This window comes from Poecilia mexicana, unplaced genomic scaffold, assembly GCF_051168715.1.
Source record: "Poecilia mexicana isolate PSO_F unplaced genomic scaffold, ASM5116871v1 scaffold_23, whole genome shotgun sequence".
Classification (NCBI taxonomy): Eukaryota; Metazoa; Chordata; class Actinopteri; order Cyprinodontiformes; family Poeciliidae; genus Poecilia; species Poecilia mexicana.
In genome coordinates, this window is record NW_028263392.1 from 21558213 (window position 1) to 21576228 (window position 18016).

General features: G+C 40.1%; 2 protein-coding genes across 2 annotated transcripts in view; both read right to left on the reverse strand.

The window, feature by feature from the left end:
* Positions 1-1069, reverse strand: part of LOC148152622 (polymeric immunoglobulin receptor-like) — an 8543-nt gene extending 7474 nt beyond the window's left edge. Inside the window, exon 1 of the mRNA XM_088003381.1 lies at positions 301-1069. Coding sequence (XP_087859507.1) covers positions 301-340 — 40 coding nt within the window. The 5' untranslated portion in view covers positions 341-1069. The remainder of the gene's footprint in view (positions 1-300) is intronic.
* A 290-nt stretch (positions 1070-1359) lies between these two features.
* Positions 1360-13056, reverse strand: LOC106934249 (polymeric immunoglobulin receptor-like). Its single transcript, XM_015014026.2, has 7 exons — positions 12969-13056; positions 11619-11948; positions 11220-11546; positions 10683-10787; positions 10286-10378; positions 9533-9573; positions 1360-1754 (listed from the first exon to the last, which is right to left on the reverse strand). The coding sequence occupies exons 1-7, from the start codon at positions 13006-13008 to the stop codon at positions 1629-1631; spliced, it is 1062 nt and encodes a 353-aa protein (XP_014869512.2). The 5' UTR covers positions 13009-13056; the 3' UTR covers positions 1360-1628.
* Between the last annotated feature and the right edge of the window lie 4960 nt (positions 13057-18016).

The following is an 18016-nucleotide window of genomic DNA, read 5'->3' on the forward strand; positions in this document are numbered from 1 at the left end:
TATTCATGGTTACTGGCCTTTGGATGAGCTTTTGTTTATTGTTGTACTGCAGTTTTTGCCCGTTTCCAGGATCTATCTATCTATCTATCTATCTATCTATCTATCTATCTATCTATCTATCTATCTATCTATCTATCTATCTATCTATCTATCTATCTATCTATCTATCTATCTATCTATCTATCTATCTATCCTGAGGTCTGATTACTTCTCCATTGATGACGTTTTACAGGAATCAGTAAAACGTTCTGAGAGGAAAACCTTTTTGAAATAAAGTAAATAAAAAGGTGATGTACTCACAGAGGAAGACGAGGCAGAGCGAAGACAGACGGGCGGCCATGATGGTTTCCTGCTGCTGCGTCTCCCAGCTGATGATCAAACCCGTCACTCCTCCGCTCTCCTCCCCTCGGGGTGCTGGCTGCTCGTTTCCTCTACACCAACACTGACCACAGAAACTGGTCAGTCAAATGAAAAGGAGTCAAAATGAACCAGTTTAAACTGACGAAACCAGTATAACATAGGGGAACCAGTGCTGGGATGCCAGGTGGTGGACTGGGTGGAGAGGGCATCCCAGCACTGGTTCCAGTATAACATACTGGGATGCCCTCTCCACCCAGTCCAGGTGGTGGACTGCAGTCCACACAGACAGACAGACGGGTTCCTGCTTTGACTGCCTGTCGCTTTGTTGTTGAAATGTTTCCATTCTGGGACTATAAATGATATTTCTATTTTATCTTCCGGTTATTTAGTGATTGTTTTTATTTGTTATTTTTTATTATTTTTTTGCTGTGGTTCTGGTTTCACCCCTCACTTCTCTTACTTGGAAACATTTTAAAGAAGTGGCTCATGAGCCATGAACCACATCTGGTGCTGCTGGTTCCTGCTGCAGTGTGTAGATCTACAGCCAGCTGGTTTCTATGGATACACACCATAAAAAGGAACAGAAATCCATCCCGCTGCTTCAAGTCCAAAACCAGAGAGCAATTTTAGAAAAAAAGCTATTTTTCCAAAAGAAACGCAGGAATGAAAGTTTCAAAAAAGAAAAAATTAGAATGAAATAAACAGCAACTCCAACATCCTTCCACCTTTTAAAATCATTTTATATCATTTAATTAATATTTTTTACCAGATTAAATGCTGATTATTGTTTTCTGCTTTCACATTATAGATAAATATGAACAGAATTTTCACATTTATCTTTCTTTAGGTATCCGTCAGGAATGAAGACGGTTTGTTGTTCCTCCTCAGCCTCTGTGGGATCATTTCTGCATCTGGAGAAAAACCCAAACCCAGACAAAAAACAACAGATGTCTGTTTAAAGAAGGAAAAAAGAAAACTGAAAAGTTAATGAGTATCAAACATGGTAACGGAATATTTATTTTTGCTTTCAAGCCACAGATCTGGTTAAAAAATAGAAATACATAAAACAGCATTGTATAAGCTGCATACAGTCAAAGTTCTGGTTGAGTTGGTCTCAGGTAGATTACATGAGTTTAAGTGGTAAAATAAACAGATTAACCTAAAAGCAGTTTCAGAAAACATTGATTCATCTGAATTTTAATTGTTAGTTTGTCTTTCAGCGCTTCATATTTCAGCAGCAGTAAGCAAAGCTGCGGAGGTCCAGCTTCTCATTTGGGTCGAGTGAGTTCTGAGTAGATCTGGTTCTGGTCCTGGATGGACGGGTGGAGGCTCTGGTAGGCGGGTTCCTCTGGATCCTCTGGATCCTCTGGAAAGCAGTTCTCATAGGTGAGAGTCTAGAAAAAGATGGAAGCAAATGTTCAGTAGTTAAATACAACATGAAGAGTGATACATCTGGATCAGAACCTAACCAGGGTTAGTTTAATTATTTAGAAATGTGGGTGTAGGAGCCATTTATCCTTTCTGGTGTTTATCGCCACCAGGGGGCGTATTTTATTTTGAGTTCTGAGTGTCTGATGGGGGATGGGTTATTTAAGGTCAATCATGATTCTGTTCAGGTGTTGTTAATAGGTAGAGGCAAACAGTTTTCTACTGTGCTTGGTTTTTGGATGTATGTCGAATTTATGTGGATCTTAAGGAAAACAGTAAGACAATGGACATTGTACTGGAAATAAATGACTTAACTTTATATCAAACGGAAGATCGGCATGCTGAATCTTAATTGAGCGCACGTAAAACCAACGCCTTTCAACAACAACCACCAGTAGCCTAAAATATAGGATTTTAGCCGCTACATTTAGGTAGAAAACTGCCTCGTTTGGAAGATCCACGGATCCTGCTGCATTGGGATTCCACGTAGCCGGACAAGTAACGGCACAGAACCAGGCTATTGGAGCCGCCGGACAAGTAACGGCACAGAACCAGGCTATTGGAGCCGCCGGACAAGTAAAGCCGCACAGAACCAGGCTATTGGAGCCGCTGGACAGTGGCCGTCGTAACCAGGACCGCAGAGGGACAAACGGGACACCTGACGTCGGAACCAGAACCGGAGCCGCACGGGAGCGATCGACACCGCACGCTTGGGAACAGAGCTGTATGGATCGAGCTATTGGAGCTACTGAGATTCGTTGCAGCGGACATCGGGACGAAGATCATCAATGCCGGCCAACGCATCATTGGGGTATGTGAGTCAGCGCTGATATCTATGAATGGCCATTATTATTATTATTATGTGTGCGCACACAAAGGTTCAAACTTAAATCCAATGCATTGGTAGCAGACTGAAGACTGCTTAAAGCAAAGAGAGCTCTCTATAAACAATCTATCTACAATTTGCGAATAAATAAATAAACTTATAAACTCTGCTATTCTTATAAACTGTCTGCCATTATGGCAGAAGAGGAAAACGTTGATATGGATCAGGAGGGTCCAAATGACATTGTGGGTCAAGAGGAAAATCCTCAATGGGAGTCTGAAAAAAGACAGGTGAAATTAACAGCCAAGGCTTTGTTGGTGAAAATCAGTAACTTAGAAAGTGAAAGAAAAACAAAGTTAAATAAGCTCACAAAGTTAAGACAAACTATTACAGTGTTGAAAAATGACAAAGGGTGTGTGAATGACATTAAGGGAGAATTTAAAAGGTTTTTGGGTTTGTCTGAAGAAACACAAAAGGTACACCAGGTTTTGTTGGGTTTATTGCCTGTGGATGAAGCACAGAAGCATGATGTATGGTTTCAAGCTAAAATGTTGAATGTTCATGATTTTGTTGCTGCTACTCATAAATGGTTGACTGAGGCACAAGGTTGCTCAATTGGTGTGCCTGATGATATGAAAGAAAATGAGAGTAAAAATAATAAGGAAGCTGAACCAAATGCTGTCAGTGGTGGCATGATGGAGGAGGAGCTGCAGATTGAACCTCATGACAGCATTTCAAATGTTTCTGTAAGATCTTCTAGAAAAACTGGGAGTCAAAGGGGTTCTTCTGTAACAACCAGCAGATCGTCAACGCTTTCTGAACAAATAAAAGCAGAAGCAGAAAGGGCTGCACTCCTGGCATGTGCAGCTGCTTTAAAGGAGAAGCACGCATTGGAGGAACAGGAATATCTGCTAAAGAAAAGAAAGGAACAACTTGAGATGGACACTAAAATAGCTGCTGCTAATGCCAAACTAATGGTGCTAGAGGGCAGCACTAAAGGCAGCATTACATCCAAGCATTCTGATGGAATGGATTCATATGTTAGAAAAGGTGCTAGACCCAAGATCAAACCGACTTTACTCCTTCCTCAAGCTTCACAATTGGTTACAAAACCTGCAAAGAAGCTTCAACAAGATGTTGGACTCGAGGTCGGGTCAGATCTAACCACAGCCTATGAAAAGCATGTTCCACCTGAGGTGGACACTGTTTTCAATACTTTGGTGTCACAAACAGCTCCCCCTGTTGTTCAAACTTCTAAAGCTGCTATTTTATCCGATCCCAATGTTGCCACTCAAAAAAGTCTGCTTCCATCAAATCAAAATCAACCTGCTGGAGATCTCTACAATGTGTTGAAACAACAGAATGACATAACGGCTCTTCTGGTTCAAATGCAATCAAGCCAGTTGCTGCCACATCGAGAAATTCCCATCTATGATGGAGATCCTTTGCAGTTCAACTCATTTATGAAAGCCTTTGAACGTTGTGTGGAAGCAAAGACCAGTTCTAAAGGAGACTGTTTGTACTACCTTGAACAGTACACTAGAGGGCAACCAAGAGACCTCATACGCAGCTGCCTTCACATGACTGCAGAAAGAGGATATGCTGTAGCCAAGCAACTCCTCAAAGAACATTTTGGCAATGAATTTAATATTACTGCAGCCTACATGGAAAAGGTCACTGCTTGGCCCAACATTAAAGGTGAAGATGCAAAAGCATTAAAGGCGTTTGGACTGTTCCTTCGTGAATGCTGCAATGCAATGGAGGAACTGCAGTATTTGGATGAGTTAAGCATGCCAGCTAACATGAAAATCTTGGTTCAAAAGTTTCCTTTTAAACTAAGAGAAAAATGGAGAACAAAAGCAAATGAGATTTTTGAGAGAACAAGTCAAAGAGCATGTTTCAGAGATATTGTTGCCTTTATTGAACACCAGATTAGAATAATCTCAGATCCAGTTTTTGGAGATATACAGGATTTACAACCTGCTAGGGGGATCATAAGACCTAGCAAACCTCAAATAAAGTCACAGTTTAAAAGAAACAGTTTTGTCACCCATGTTTCTGTTAATGACGGTAACATGCCTTCTCTTAAAAATGAAGTAACTGTTGTTGACAAATCAAATTACTTATCCTGTCTGTATTGTACACAGGATGGACATGTATTGGAACAATGTCGGCAATTAGAAAAGAGGTCACACAGGGAAAAACTAGACTTTCTAAAAGACAAAGGTTTGTGTTTTGGTTGTTTGAATACAGGACATTTAAGCAAGAACTGTGTTAAACGCATAACGTGCAAACACTGTAACCAAAAGCATCCCAGCTTTTTGCACATTGGACAGAAGGAAAGACTCCATCAGAAGGAGTTGGATCAGGCAGCAAAGGGCTGTAAAACCTCCTCAACTTGTGGTCATACTGGGGCTGGCCACCATAGAGGGATTCTTCCTATCCTGCCTGTGAAAGTGAAAAGTTCAAAGGGAACTAAAATCATTAAAACATACGCTTTTCTGGACCCTGGGAGCACCGATACATTCTGCTCTGAAAGACTTCTTAATGAACTCAACATTCAAGGTCGAAAGACTCAGATTCATCTCCGGACAATGGGTCAGAGTAAAACAATGACAACTTCAATCATTAAAGGGCTGGAGATTTCAGAAATAAATGGAAGCCATTTCTATCAGCTTCCCATTGTGTTTACACAAAAGGAAATGCCAGTCTCCACCGACAACATCATCAGTGAGGAGGAACTGTCTAAATGGTCGTACTTAAAGGACATCAACTTTCCTCGCATACATGCTGGTGTAGATCTACTGGTGGGAACCAATGCATCTAAACTAATGGAACCTTGGGAGGTGGTTAATAGTCATGGTGAAGGGCCCTATGCAATCAGAAGTCTCCTAGGATGGGTTGTAAATGCTTCAGCAGAAGATTACAATGATCTTGAAAATGGCTACCCTTCAGTTCATGTCAACAGAACTACAATTGATAAAATTGAAGAGCTTCTGATCAGTCAATACAACTATGACTTTATTGAAAAGTCCTTTACAGAACAAGAGGAAATGTCAAGAGAGGAACAAAAGTTCCTAGACATAATGGATCGCTCTGCACAAGTGGAGAATGGACATTACAAACTGAAACTGCCTTTCAAAAGGGAAGAACTCTTTATGCCAAACAACATTTCTGTTGCCCTGCGGCGCATACATGGGTTGAAAAGAAAATTTAAGAACAAAGGTTTCCATAAAGAGTACACAAACTTCATGACTAATGCCATTGATAGTGGACATGCAGAAAGGGTTCCACAGCATCAGCTGACAACAGCAAAAGGCAAGGTGTGGTATATACCCCATCATGGTGTATACCATCCACAAAAACATAAGCTGCGTGTAGTGTTTGATTGTGGAGCAGAGTATAAAGGGGTCTCTCTTAACAGTCAGCTTTTACAGGGCCCTAATCTAACTAGCTCATTAGTGGGGGTTCTAGTGAGGTTTCGGCAGGAACATGTGGCATTAATGGCAGACATAAAATCCATGTTCCACCAGGTTAAGGTGGCTGAGGAGCATGTGGACTTTCTACGTTTCATGTGGTGGCCTCAAGGTAATCTAGAACAAGACCTTGAGGAATACCGTATGACTGTCCACTTATTTGGTGCAGTCTCCTCACCGAGCTGTGCTTGCTATGCTCTCAGAAAGACTGCTGAGGATAATCAGTCCAACTTCTCAGCAGATGTTGTACTAACAGTCAACAAAAACTTTTACATGGATGACCTCTTAAAAAGTCTGCCATCAGAGGAAAGTGCAGTTACCATGGCCGAAGATCTAATAGCTATTTGCAGCAGAGGAGGGTTTACGCTAACCCAATGGATTAGCAACAGCCGAGAAGTGCTCCAATGTATCCCAGGAGAGCTCAGGTCCCAGACTCTTTGTGAGTTGAATCTAGACAGTGATGAGCTACCGCTAGACAGAGCACTAGGTTTACAATGGTGCACAGAAACAGTTTTAAGTTCAAGCTGAAGGTCAAAGAAAAGCCTTCCACTAAAAGAGGTATGTTGTCCACCATCAGCTCCATTTATGATCCGCTAGGATTCCTAGCACCTCTCATTCTTCCTGCCAAACTGCTGTTACAAGAGTTATGCAGGATGAAGTGGGGCTGGGATGATCCTATACCTCTGATCTTCCAAAATCAGTGGAACCGGTGGCTGACTGACTTGGAAAAATTGGCTGACTTCCAAGTCAGCAGATGTATCAAACCTGAAGGTTTTGGAGAAGTTATTAATGCCCAGTTACACCACTTCTCTGATGCTAGTGAGAGTGGGTATGGTACAGCTACATATGTCAGAATGCAGAACAGCAACAAGAGAGTTCATGTATCATTCTTGTTTGGCAAAGCCAGAGTAGCTCCACTCAAACCTGTGACTATTCCTCGTTTAGAGCTCACAGCTGCTGTTATGGCTGTTAGACTGAATAACATGCTTCAGTCAGAGCTTCAGCTGCCATTGGAGAAGGCTTGCTTCTGGACTGACAGCACATCAGTTCTAAAATATATCAAAAATGAAGACAAAAGGTTTCAAACCTTCGTTGCTAACAGAGTAACAATCATCAGAGACAACACAGACATTGAGCAGTGGAGACACGTGCCTTCATCTTTAAACCCTGCTGATGATGCTTCCCGTGGATTTAAAGTTGACAGCCTTTTGAACCAAAAATGGATAGAAAGTCCTACATTTTTGTGGGAACCTGAAGATAAATGGCCCAAGTCTCCAATGAATTTCAGTATGACTACTGATGACCCAGAACTAAAGAAAACTCCCTTGATCAACGCTACAGTCATTAATTCAAATGCAACTTCTCAACTAATATCATTCTTCTCCGACTGGCAAAAATTGAAGCTTGCAGTTGCTTGGTTCCTCAAGCTAAAGGGAGTTCTGCTGAAACTAAGTAAGAGAAGAAAGGGATTACAGCTGACCAATTCAGTCACGACTGAAACATCAACATTGGAGTTGACAAAGGAAATGCAAGCTCTCAAAAACTCGCTGGGAAATCAAAGTGTGTCTCTAGAAGATCTCACACAAGCTGAGACAGCCATAATTTCCTTTTGCCAAAGGGAGAGATTCCCTGATGAGTTTGCTGCATTAACATCTCGCAACTCAGAAATACCCAGAAGCAGCCCAATTTATAAACTGGACCCTGTACTGCAAGATGGGCTTCTGCGTGTTGGAGGTCGGCTGAGTAAAGCAGCCATCCCTGAGAACATTAAACATCCTCTCATTCTAGCAAAGGACCAGCACATCTCCTATCTTATCCTCCGACATTTTCACTTGCAGCTTGGTCATGGAGGAAGAAATCATGTCCTCTCAGTCATAAGAAGAAAATTTTGGATAACAAATGGAGTTTCAGCTGTGAAAAGGGTCATAGCAACATGTTCTTTCTGCAGGATGTATGGAGGACAAACCGGTCAACAACAAATGGCAGACTTGCCAGAGGAAAGAGTGGTCCCTGATCTACCACCATTCACAAATGTTGGTGTAGATTATTTTGGGCCTATTGATGTGAAAAGAGGACGCAGTGTTGTAAAACGCTATGGAGTACTGTTCACATGCATGACGAGCAGGGCCGTGCACCTTGAAGTGGCTTACTCTTTAAATACCGACTCATGTATCAATGCACTGCGGCGATTCATCTCTCGAAGAGGGCAAGTTTCACACATGAGATCAGATAACGGCACCAATTTCATAGGAGCAGAAAGAGAGCTACGAGAAGCACTAGCCTCTCTAAATAATGGGAGAATTGAGAAAGCCATGGCACAAAAGGGGATTAAATGGAGTTTTAACCCACCATCTGGATCACATTGTGGCGGGGTATGGGAGCGCCTCATCCGAATGATCAGAAAGGTTCTGCACTCAGTGCTCCGTCAACAAATATTGGACGACGAAGGATTTCACACTGTACTTTGTGAAGCAGAGGCAATACTTAATGATCGTCCCATCACAAAGTTATCGGAGGACCCCAACGACCTTGAGGCTTTAACACCCAACCACTTGCTACTTATGAAGGGAAAACCAGCTCTCCCGCCAGGACTCTTTGACAAAACGGATCTTTACGCTAAAAGAAGGTGGAAACAAAACCAATACATTTCAGATCTCTTTTGGAAGCGTTGGATTCGAGAATATCTACCGTTGTTACAAGAAAGACAAAAGTGGACAAAGAAAAGGAGAAGTTTCATCCCTGGAGATGTGGTGGTGGTTATGGACTCTACAACACCTCGAGGGTCATGGATATTAGGGAAAGTTGTTAAAACCTTTCCAGATAAAAAAGGTCTGGTACGAGTGGTTCATCTTCAAACGAAAACAAACATAATTGAAAGACCTGTAACAAAAATCTGTCTATTATGTGAAGCTACAAACTGAAAACTGATAGGATAATGAATGAGTAAACCTGATTTACATCTTATGTATATTTGCATAGAGATATGTCTTTATTTGTGGCTCCTTTTAATTTAAGTCTGATAATTGCCACACGCAATTAGGGGCTGGCGTGTAGGAGCCATTTATCCTTTCTGGTGTTTATCGCCACCAGGGGGCGTATTTTATTTTGAGTTCTGAGTGTCTGATGGGGGATGGGTTATTTAAGGTCAATCATGATTCTGTTCAGGTGTTGTTAATAGGTAGAGGCAAACAGTTTTCTACTGTGCTTGGTTTTTGGATGTATGTCGAATTTATGTGGATCTTAAGGAAAACAGTAAGACAATGGACATTGTACTGGAAATAAATGACTTAACTTTATATCAAACGGAAGATCGGCATGCTGAATCTTAATTGAGCGCACGTAAAACCAACGCCTTTCAACAACAACCACCAGTAGCCTAAAATATAGGATTTTAGCCGCTACAGTGGGTCATTTATCTCTGTAGGTACTGAAGTAAATTCACCTCAGTGACTGAAGCATCCAGGCCTCCTCTGGTCCTCAAACCTGTGTGACAAAGAAATAAATAAAACCCATTGATTAACTATTACATTAGACGATAATCAATGTGGACAAATAGAGACTGGTGCCAGAAATCATGACAGAAACAGAGACAGAAATAAAACTTTAAAATCCCACATTGTTGAGAATCAAAGGAGAATCCACAACTTCATAATGTTCACATTTTATTCCCAATAAAACATTTCCATTTTATTCCTTTATGATTGCCATGAACTCTGTTGTAAAAAGCCTCATAAACGGGTCAGTGTGTGTGGAGCCCCCTAGTGGACATCGGGGGCATATTTTTTCTTTTGCTACCTCACAAAAAGTTTGCATTCCTACACAATAAGTTTGTGTTCTGTTGCAATAATGTTTTAGTCAGTTCGTCTTGAACACTGAAAATCTTTCTGCTATAATAAAAGTTTATCCGTGTTTGTTAATATCTCACTAGTGAGATTTATGAAGTTTTAGATATTTCTCTTTAGGACACAAAATTCACCACAAACTTATGTGCAAAATGCAAAAAGCAAAACAGGCCAACCATGAGCTTTCTGTCCCAAAACAGAAATGTTCTCAGAATATGGACAGATAAATATTATATCTCAAACTACATTTATCATCTCTATTAAGTTTACTAAAACTCTCCACTACCCGTTTCATCTTTATCCCGGTTGCCATGGAGACGTGACATCACCGCTGGTGTTAGTTGGTGTCTCACCTCTCAGAGATCGTCTCCTGCAGGAAACCAGCAGAGCTGCTGAGACCAGAACCACCATGGCAGCCAGAGTCACACCAACGATCACAGGAACATCTGCAGAGGGACAACAAGCTGGTTCACACTGACACCTGCTGGTGGACGGTGGTACTGACCACAAACTACAGATTACAACCTGCTCTCATGTTAAACACATTCCTGTTCATATGAACTCAGACTTTAATTCTTCCACTCAGATAAATGCCTTGTTAGCAGGCTGAGTGATGGATTCAGATGTTTGTTTCTGGTGTTTTGAAGAAGTTGTGCATTTAAAAGCAGCAGGACAGACAGCAGCTCTGAGGACTAAAGCTGCTCTGGTTCAGTGAAACTTTCTGAAGAGAAAAGTGTAACTCTGACTCACAGTGGCTGAGTGGAACCTGAGGTTTTGTTACTCCACTCTGGATTTGTGCAGGTTGATGAGAGGAAGCCTGAGTGGTTTCTGGTCTGGAGGTTGATGGCTGAACGGCTGAAAAAAGGAAAAACGGTTGGAAATGATCCATCCCACCTGACCACAGATCCAACCCCTCAAAGTTTAAGGTAATCTCATTTATGGTGCTGTAACTCCATCCATGAAGGACTGAACTAATTTCTTAAAATAATGTTTTGTTTTCATTGATTACTGGCCGACTGGAACTCATTCATGCTGGACTCTATCATTACATTCATGCTTTATTCTTCCATATTGGTGGAGCTGCATTGTGATGAATCTACATTCTGTGAAAATTAATAGGAATTACAGGAAAACTGTTCTCTATTCTGGTATATTTGAGATGCCCAGAATGAACTGGGAACGTTTTCTGGACCTGGTACCAGCAACCCAAACTCTGAAGATGACTGTTGGAGGATTGAAATGGACTTAAAGGGACATTTTTATTATCTGACTGAGATGGAAACTCACCCAGTGTGACGGCAATGTCAAAGTCTATGAATGCAGTTCTGGGTCCGTCCTGCTGACAGCGGTACCGGCCGGAGTCAGACTGGCTCAGCTCAGTGATGGTGACCAGCAGAACTCCCTCAGCAGAGGATTTCCTTTCATACTGGATGCTGTATCTGCCGCTGTGAGCGGATTCTCCTGCCGTCTGCACCAGAGCGCTTCCTCCACAGTCTCCTCTGCAGAAATACTTCGTCCCACCAGAGAGAGCAAACGAACAGGCCACGCTGACGGAGCCGCCGACTTCTGCAGACACGAGCTTCTGCTGCGGCCCGCTGCTTTTATGTAGCACCGCTGTGGGATGACAGCAGCGACCAGCCGTCATATTTCTGCTCTCAAACATCTGAAGCCTCAACAGGAACTCACCGTCTGTGACTCTGAGTTGAAACTGTGTGAATGAAGCTGCAGACACCGAGGCGCCGGTCCCGCAGTGGTACGTTCCAGAGTCAGACTTGGTCAGAGGAGAGATGGAAACAACCAGCTGCTGCTGGTGTTGGTACTCTGAGCTGAATCGGCCGCTTTGAGCCGAGTCTGCCTGCGTTTTGATCAGGACGTTTTCTCCCTCACAGTCGTCCCTGCAGAAGATCTTCCAGGTTTCAGGGAGGTGATAAAGGCATAGAAAGGAGAAGTTTTCTCCGGCTGCTCTGAACTGATACATGGCTCCCTCCGTGTAGCAGCTGCCTGCACCCTGCAGACCTGCAGGAGAATCAGCCAGCAGGAAGCTTCAGAGGAAGAAAATACGGAACAAAAACCTTCATCTAGCGTCTCCGTCACCAACAACAACGAGCTCAGAGGGACATTTAGATCATGTTTACCTGCTGCACTGCAGTTTAACATTATGGAGCAGCATGAGAAAAATTAATGCAACATGAGAAATCAAAGTGCTGCTGAGAGCTGCATGGCTCCTTCAGTCTCTGTGTTTACTGGGGAATCTGTAAATCAAAGATCTTCGGCTGAACTTCCTAATTTTTCAGCTATTTTTATTGCAGCTACTTCAGTTTTTTTCTAACACATTAGAAGCTTCTGTCTTTAAGTTCTTCCTCTAAATGTCAAGTTTTGTCCTGAACTTGTGTTGATTCTTAATGTTGTGTTTTTCATGTTTTCACTGATTCTGAGACTAAATATGAGGGATTATTGAAATGTTTTGTTTGTGATGGTTTTGTCTGCTTCACATTAATAAAATAAATTGTGAAAGTCAGTTTAGACCTTATAATTTGCCACTGGACTGAATCTGAACTGAATTTAATCTCCTTATGGTTTATTATCAGAGCTGAACGTTTCAATAATTTACATCATAGAAAATTACATGGACCTTAAACTGATGAATATGGTTAAACTGTCGGCTCAGTAAGAGACAGATATGATTGTTTTGCATATTAAATGTTGGTGAGAAGCTTCAGGAAAGACGTGGACACACATCCATCACCAGGAAACAAAAACACTCTGAACATTTTCCAGGCTCCTCTTCTTAACTCACTAAAATCTACTTTGATTCTCAACCATTCTGCTCTTGTTTATGGAACTTTAAAACATTTATAACAAATTGATGCAAAATTTTCATGTACTTTCAAATATCAACTTGTTAAAGTAGCTTCATATTGTTTTTAACTTTACTTACTGTTTAATTAAGTCCAATTATTATTTTATTCCCTTTAAGGTTTCAGGAAACATTTTCTGTTGAAGAGACAGAAGCAGAAATAAACTGAATTTACTCACAGAGGGACAGGAAGCAGAGCAAAGTGAGCTGGGCGATCATGTCGGCGCTTCTTTCCGTCTGTTTGTGTTCATCTCTTTAACTTCTCTAATTAAACTCTTCCTCCTTCCACATGAGAACAAACCACTCCTGACATGGAAACAGATTAACATCTGTCATACCCAGAATGCATCTGGCCTCCCAACGGTGAAGGATTCCTGTGCTAATAAAAAACCAAATACTGAAAAATGAAACGTACCAGTTTAAAAGTAAACTGCAGCTTTTTCTGGTCTAAACCAACATCCAGCTGAAAACTCATCCTCCACTAACTGGTTCTACTCAACATCTGGTCCTGATGGGGCAGTCGCTCTGAAGCGATGACTTCATCACTGATGACCTCATCACTGATGACCTCATCACTGATGACCTCATGTTTCACAGAAACCTGGTTGGATGAACGCAGTGAGGCACAAACTCTGGAGCAGCAGGGAGTTTCTATAACACTTCATTATTTACCAAGCCATAAAAAGGATCTTTGACTCTTTAGTATTTGGAAATGGAGGTAAAAAGTCAAGATCAAACTCTGAATCTGACTTTGCATAAAACCCCAAATTCTGTGGAAATTATTTTCAGTAACTTTAATGACCTTTTATCTGTGATTGTCGTGTCCACTGAGCTGAGTGCTGTGAGTGTGAGCGTCTCCTCCCTTCTCTCCTGCAGGGTGTCAGACAGCCTAGCCAGCTGCTGGATTCTGATGCCAGGTGGTTCTACGTATCTAGTGGTACCTGAGCTTCCTGGTAACATATATTAGTGGGTTCCAGTCACGTTTGTAACTGTGTACCTGTCCGTTTTTTCCATCTCAGAGTTCTTGTTCCTGGTCCGAGTCGAACCTTTGCTGGTTCTGTTTTCCTCCCGGTGGCGTCCCCATCAGCTGCATGCTGATAGCAGCTTCCCGTCTCCTGCCTGGCTCCTTCCCATCTGCCTACCTGGATGGCTCCCTGTTCACCTGCTCGCCTGCCTGTCCACCCTCCAACGGTCTCTCGCCTGGAAGACAGCATCTGGAGAGTCACATCTAAGCCTCAGGGGATATTCCTCCCCCAGGACCACCTCATCTCCACCATCAGTGAGATCAGCCGTTGCACATTGATCTCCCATTCAGACGACATATCAGTAACTCACCTTTTCCCACCAGAGCGAATCACCGACTGGTCCCCACTTCCTGCCCGTTGCTGTCCGTTCACCTGTCTGTCCCAGCTGCTGCCCGAAATGAACTTCAGACTTACCTTTGATTGTGTTGTTTGTAATTGTCCTGCACCAGTCAGGTGACCAAAACATGTCAGTGAGATGCATCAGCTTTGACATCAATGTTCTACTTTGTTCTTATGAGACACTACATATTAATGAGATTAAAATCAGACGGGTCATTTCCATTGTTAGGCTGATGTTAAAGCTTTAAACATTTTTACATTCAGAGGACTGAGTGTAAAAACTCAAACTGAGGCTTTAATCCTGAACCTCCAGATGGGTTTGATGATTTTCATGTAAACATTATTATCCTTTAGCTTCTTTACATGAAATCGTGCGAAAATCACACTTTAAAATCACCTTTTAACCTGATGTTTAATCATCAGCATGTTTGACCCGACAAGTAAAAAGTCAAAGTAAGAAAACAAGAATAACTGGTTGTGATGCTGTAAGAGAAGAGAAGCTTTTTGATTTTACATTATTCAGAGGTTCAATACTTTAATGTCTTAATTATTTACTTTTCAATCATTTTATCTGTGGAAACGGAACGATCTCAACTGGTTCTGACATCCTGGAGTTTAGATCCGACTGTTTCCATGCTGAGCTTCAAAAGGACCTGCAGCACTGAAATGATGCTGAACACGAAGTTAAAGATGCTGCTGACTCTGTTGTGTCAGTAAATCTGCTGCTCTGCTGCTATTTCAGTTCATGAACTCTTAAACTTTTTCTCTTTAGATTCCTCATTAAATTTGTTTTTTTTTTACATACATATCCTAAACTTATCTTATCCAGAGTTGTTCATTAACTAGTTATGTTTACTTTATTACATTTACTTCAGTAACTTAAAAAAAAAAAAAAAAGTACTTTTTGGAGTATTTTCGCTTCGATGTACTTTGAGTATTTTATTATGAGTATTTTATTATGAGTATTTTATTATGAGTATTTTATTATGAGTATTTTATTATGAGTATTTTATTATGAAGTATTTTATTATGAGTATTTCTAAGTAAACTTTCTGGATTTTCTACCCACTGAATAAAAATAAACATGTTTAACCCTCGTCTGACACACCTGCAGTTTCCAGAAGTTTTTTATTGATTTTGTTATTTTTTTGTTATTTATATGAATTATTGCCATTTTCATTCTTAAAATACCAAAATTTCCACTTCACTTCACATTTTGGTTTGTCTGATGATGTAATTTTCACATTGCATGCTTGAGAAGAGTTTTTCCCAAATACATTTTGCTCTTCATGGATTGCTAGTTCTTAGTTGTTGTGGAGTTCAGTATGTCGAAGTGCTGCGGCTCCTTGATGGCTTCATCTGCAGAACGACGTCATGTTTCCTCACTGAACTGTTTCTGAGCTGAAACATGGAGGCAAAAGAAAAACCATCAGATTTATTTTCATGATTCTTCTGCAGCTTTTCAGGAATTTAACATGTTTTACTTTCTTCACCTAACCTTCATGTGCAGATTTAAAACTGGTGGAAACATTTGGGGTTTTTCTGGTTATTTTTTATATTTATATTCATTAGATACAATTTCCTGCATCTGTTAAATAAATGGATCTGATTATTGAACATTGTGGACTGAAAGTCAGTTGAGGAAGAAAGAAATTCTAGGAAGGAACTTCAGGTCCTGTTTTCTTTTTTCGCAACAAACTTAAAAATAAATCAGAGCTTCAGGGTCTGTTCATATTAAAATTATTACCATAAAAGCTGTTCTGAAATGGGAAATATGGAATCATTTCTGAAAGTAAATCTAAGTTTAAAATGTCATTTTGTAATAAATTCATGTTTAAACTGTCAGCTTTGTTGTATTAAAATATACTGTGATATTCAACCAGTCTGATCTTTACAACACTTAAAATAATGTATGATATTTTCATGCACTTTTTTTAGAATAACTTATTGAGGCAGTTTTACCTTCATGATGCTTTTTACTGAAAAAGGTTAAATTATTGCTTCAGGAAACATTTTTCTCTTAAAGAGACAGAACCAGAAATAAACTGAATGTTCTCACAGAACCAAGTGAGCTGGGCGATCATGTCTGTCCGCCTCTCTGCTTTCTTAACCTTTAACCTCTAACTAAAGCCTTCCTCCTCCAAACCACTCCTCCTCCTCCTCAGCTTCATCTTTAACTTCATATTAACTGTTTTCATTCATTTTTTAATGAGTGCAAACTATTATTTCTAAACATTAAAATCAGGGCTGAATTAATCGAATCAACTGCAATGGATTTCGATTGATCACAATTAAATTGATCATTTATTCAAATTACTGTCAACTCATTTAGTATAACTAGAGGAAACAAACTAAAAAGGTTGTTTGCTGAAAGAACACAACACTCAGCAGTGACTGTACAAAAATAAACTTTTATCTGTAAAAGTTTATCCAAAACGTTTGGATAGTTTTAGGTTCACCTGGTTCAAATTCTGTGACAGAAAAACACCTTTTGTTATCCAATTATTGATCAGTTGATATGATAAATAATGATCAGATGAGTCCTGCTGATGTTCAGCTGAGATTTTCTCATGTTGGTTTTAAGAGGATTTTTCATCCTTTGCTACAATCAAACTTTCACTAGAGGTGAGGCGGCTGTGGCTCTGTGGGTAGAGCAGTCGTCTGAAGGTTGTAGGTTCGATTCCTCCTCCCTCATGTTCATGCCCCCCTGGGCGCTTAACCCCAAATCACCTACTGATCTGTGTATCGGTGCATAAATGGGTGAATGTGACTCTAGTGTAAAGAGCTTTGTGGTCAAAAATGATTGGATAAAGCTTTATATAATTCAGTCTATTTACCATTTTAGAGGAATGCTGGTTTCACATTCTAGGCAATAAAATCTGTATTTTCGCTGCTAAAAAGGGAGTTGAATCATTTTGGCATTTTTAATTTCTAAAAGGCTTGCATGAAAAATCTGCAAAATCTGCAGAATTGTTTTACCTGGCTAATCAATTAATCATCAATAACGAAGGGAGGCTTTAGTATTTAGTAGAGTTACATTTTAAACTAAATCATCAGCATGTCTGAGAGTTTCTAAAACACAAAAGAAATTCTGGTAGAGAAACATAATTTCCCTACCTTGTCCAAACGTTCAGGTCCATTAATAATTCAGAGTATCATAAAAATATATCAGACTTCCTGGTTGGTATAAAATAATCATAAATATCAAACGTTTTTATGGTCCTGGGTTTATAATTTCATTTTCACACATAATTCTCCTAGTTTGTAACAATCTAAACTTTTCATATCTGAAACTACTTTTTAATTTGTCTGCTTAAAACAATCTCATACCTATGATACAACATTTCTGTACCCATAAGGAATACTTCTGGTGTCCTCATAAAAAGGATTTGTTAAAATAAGTATGAATATATTTGATACAGAGAGCAAATTTAATTTTAAATTTCATTTTACATCTATCTGTAAATGCTTTGTTTACACCAAAGGGTAAAAATAATATTACAATTTAATGTTTTATTTACACTGAGTAGTAAATATTTTCAATAATCAGAATGAAAATATTTATTTTGATTATTAGAACCAGAATAATTCTGATCTTAATCACTTTAATTATTAAGAATTATTCTAATCAAGCTCTAAACCTCCATTAAATCATAATATGTTATTTTTAACTGCAAAGATTTAAATGTAGATGACAACAAAATTTATATCAAAATCCTAAAAAGTTCTCAAGTTTGATTGTTCAAAAAAAGCCAATAATCCAAGAACTACAGATCTTCTCTGAATTTCGTTTTCTCAGCAGCCTGAGCCACTTCCTCCGTCCTTACCAGGAAACAAGTCAGACGTTTCCCTTTTCTACCTCC

What these genes read in the sequence shown, in the direction of transcription:
- LOC106934249 (XM_015014026.2), bottom strand. Translation starts at nt 13,008, where the DNA reads ATGATCGCCCAGCTCACTTTGCTCTGCTTCCTGTCCCTCT. An exon ending in GCTCTGCTTCCTGTCCCTCT is followed by an intron (nt 11,949 to 12,968) that starts GTGAGTAAATTC and finishes ATTCTCCTGCAG; the next exon opens with GTCTGCAGGGTGCAGGCAGC. An exon ending in TGGATGCTTCAGTCACTGAG is followed by an intron (nt 1,755 to 9,532) that starts GTGAATTTACTT and finishes ATCTTTTTCTAG; the next exon opens with ACTCTCACCTATGAGAACTG.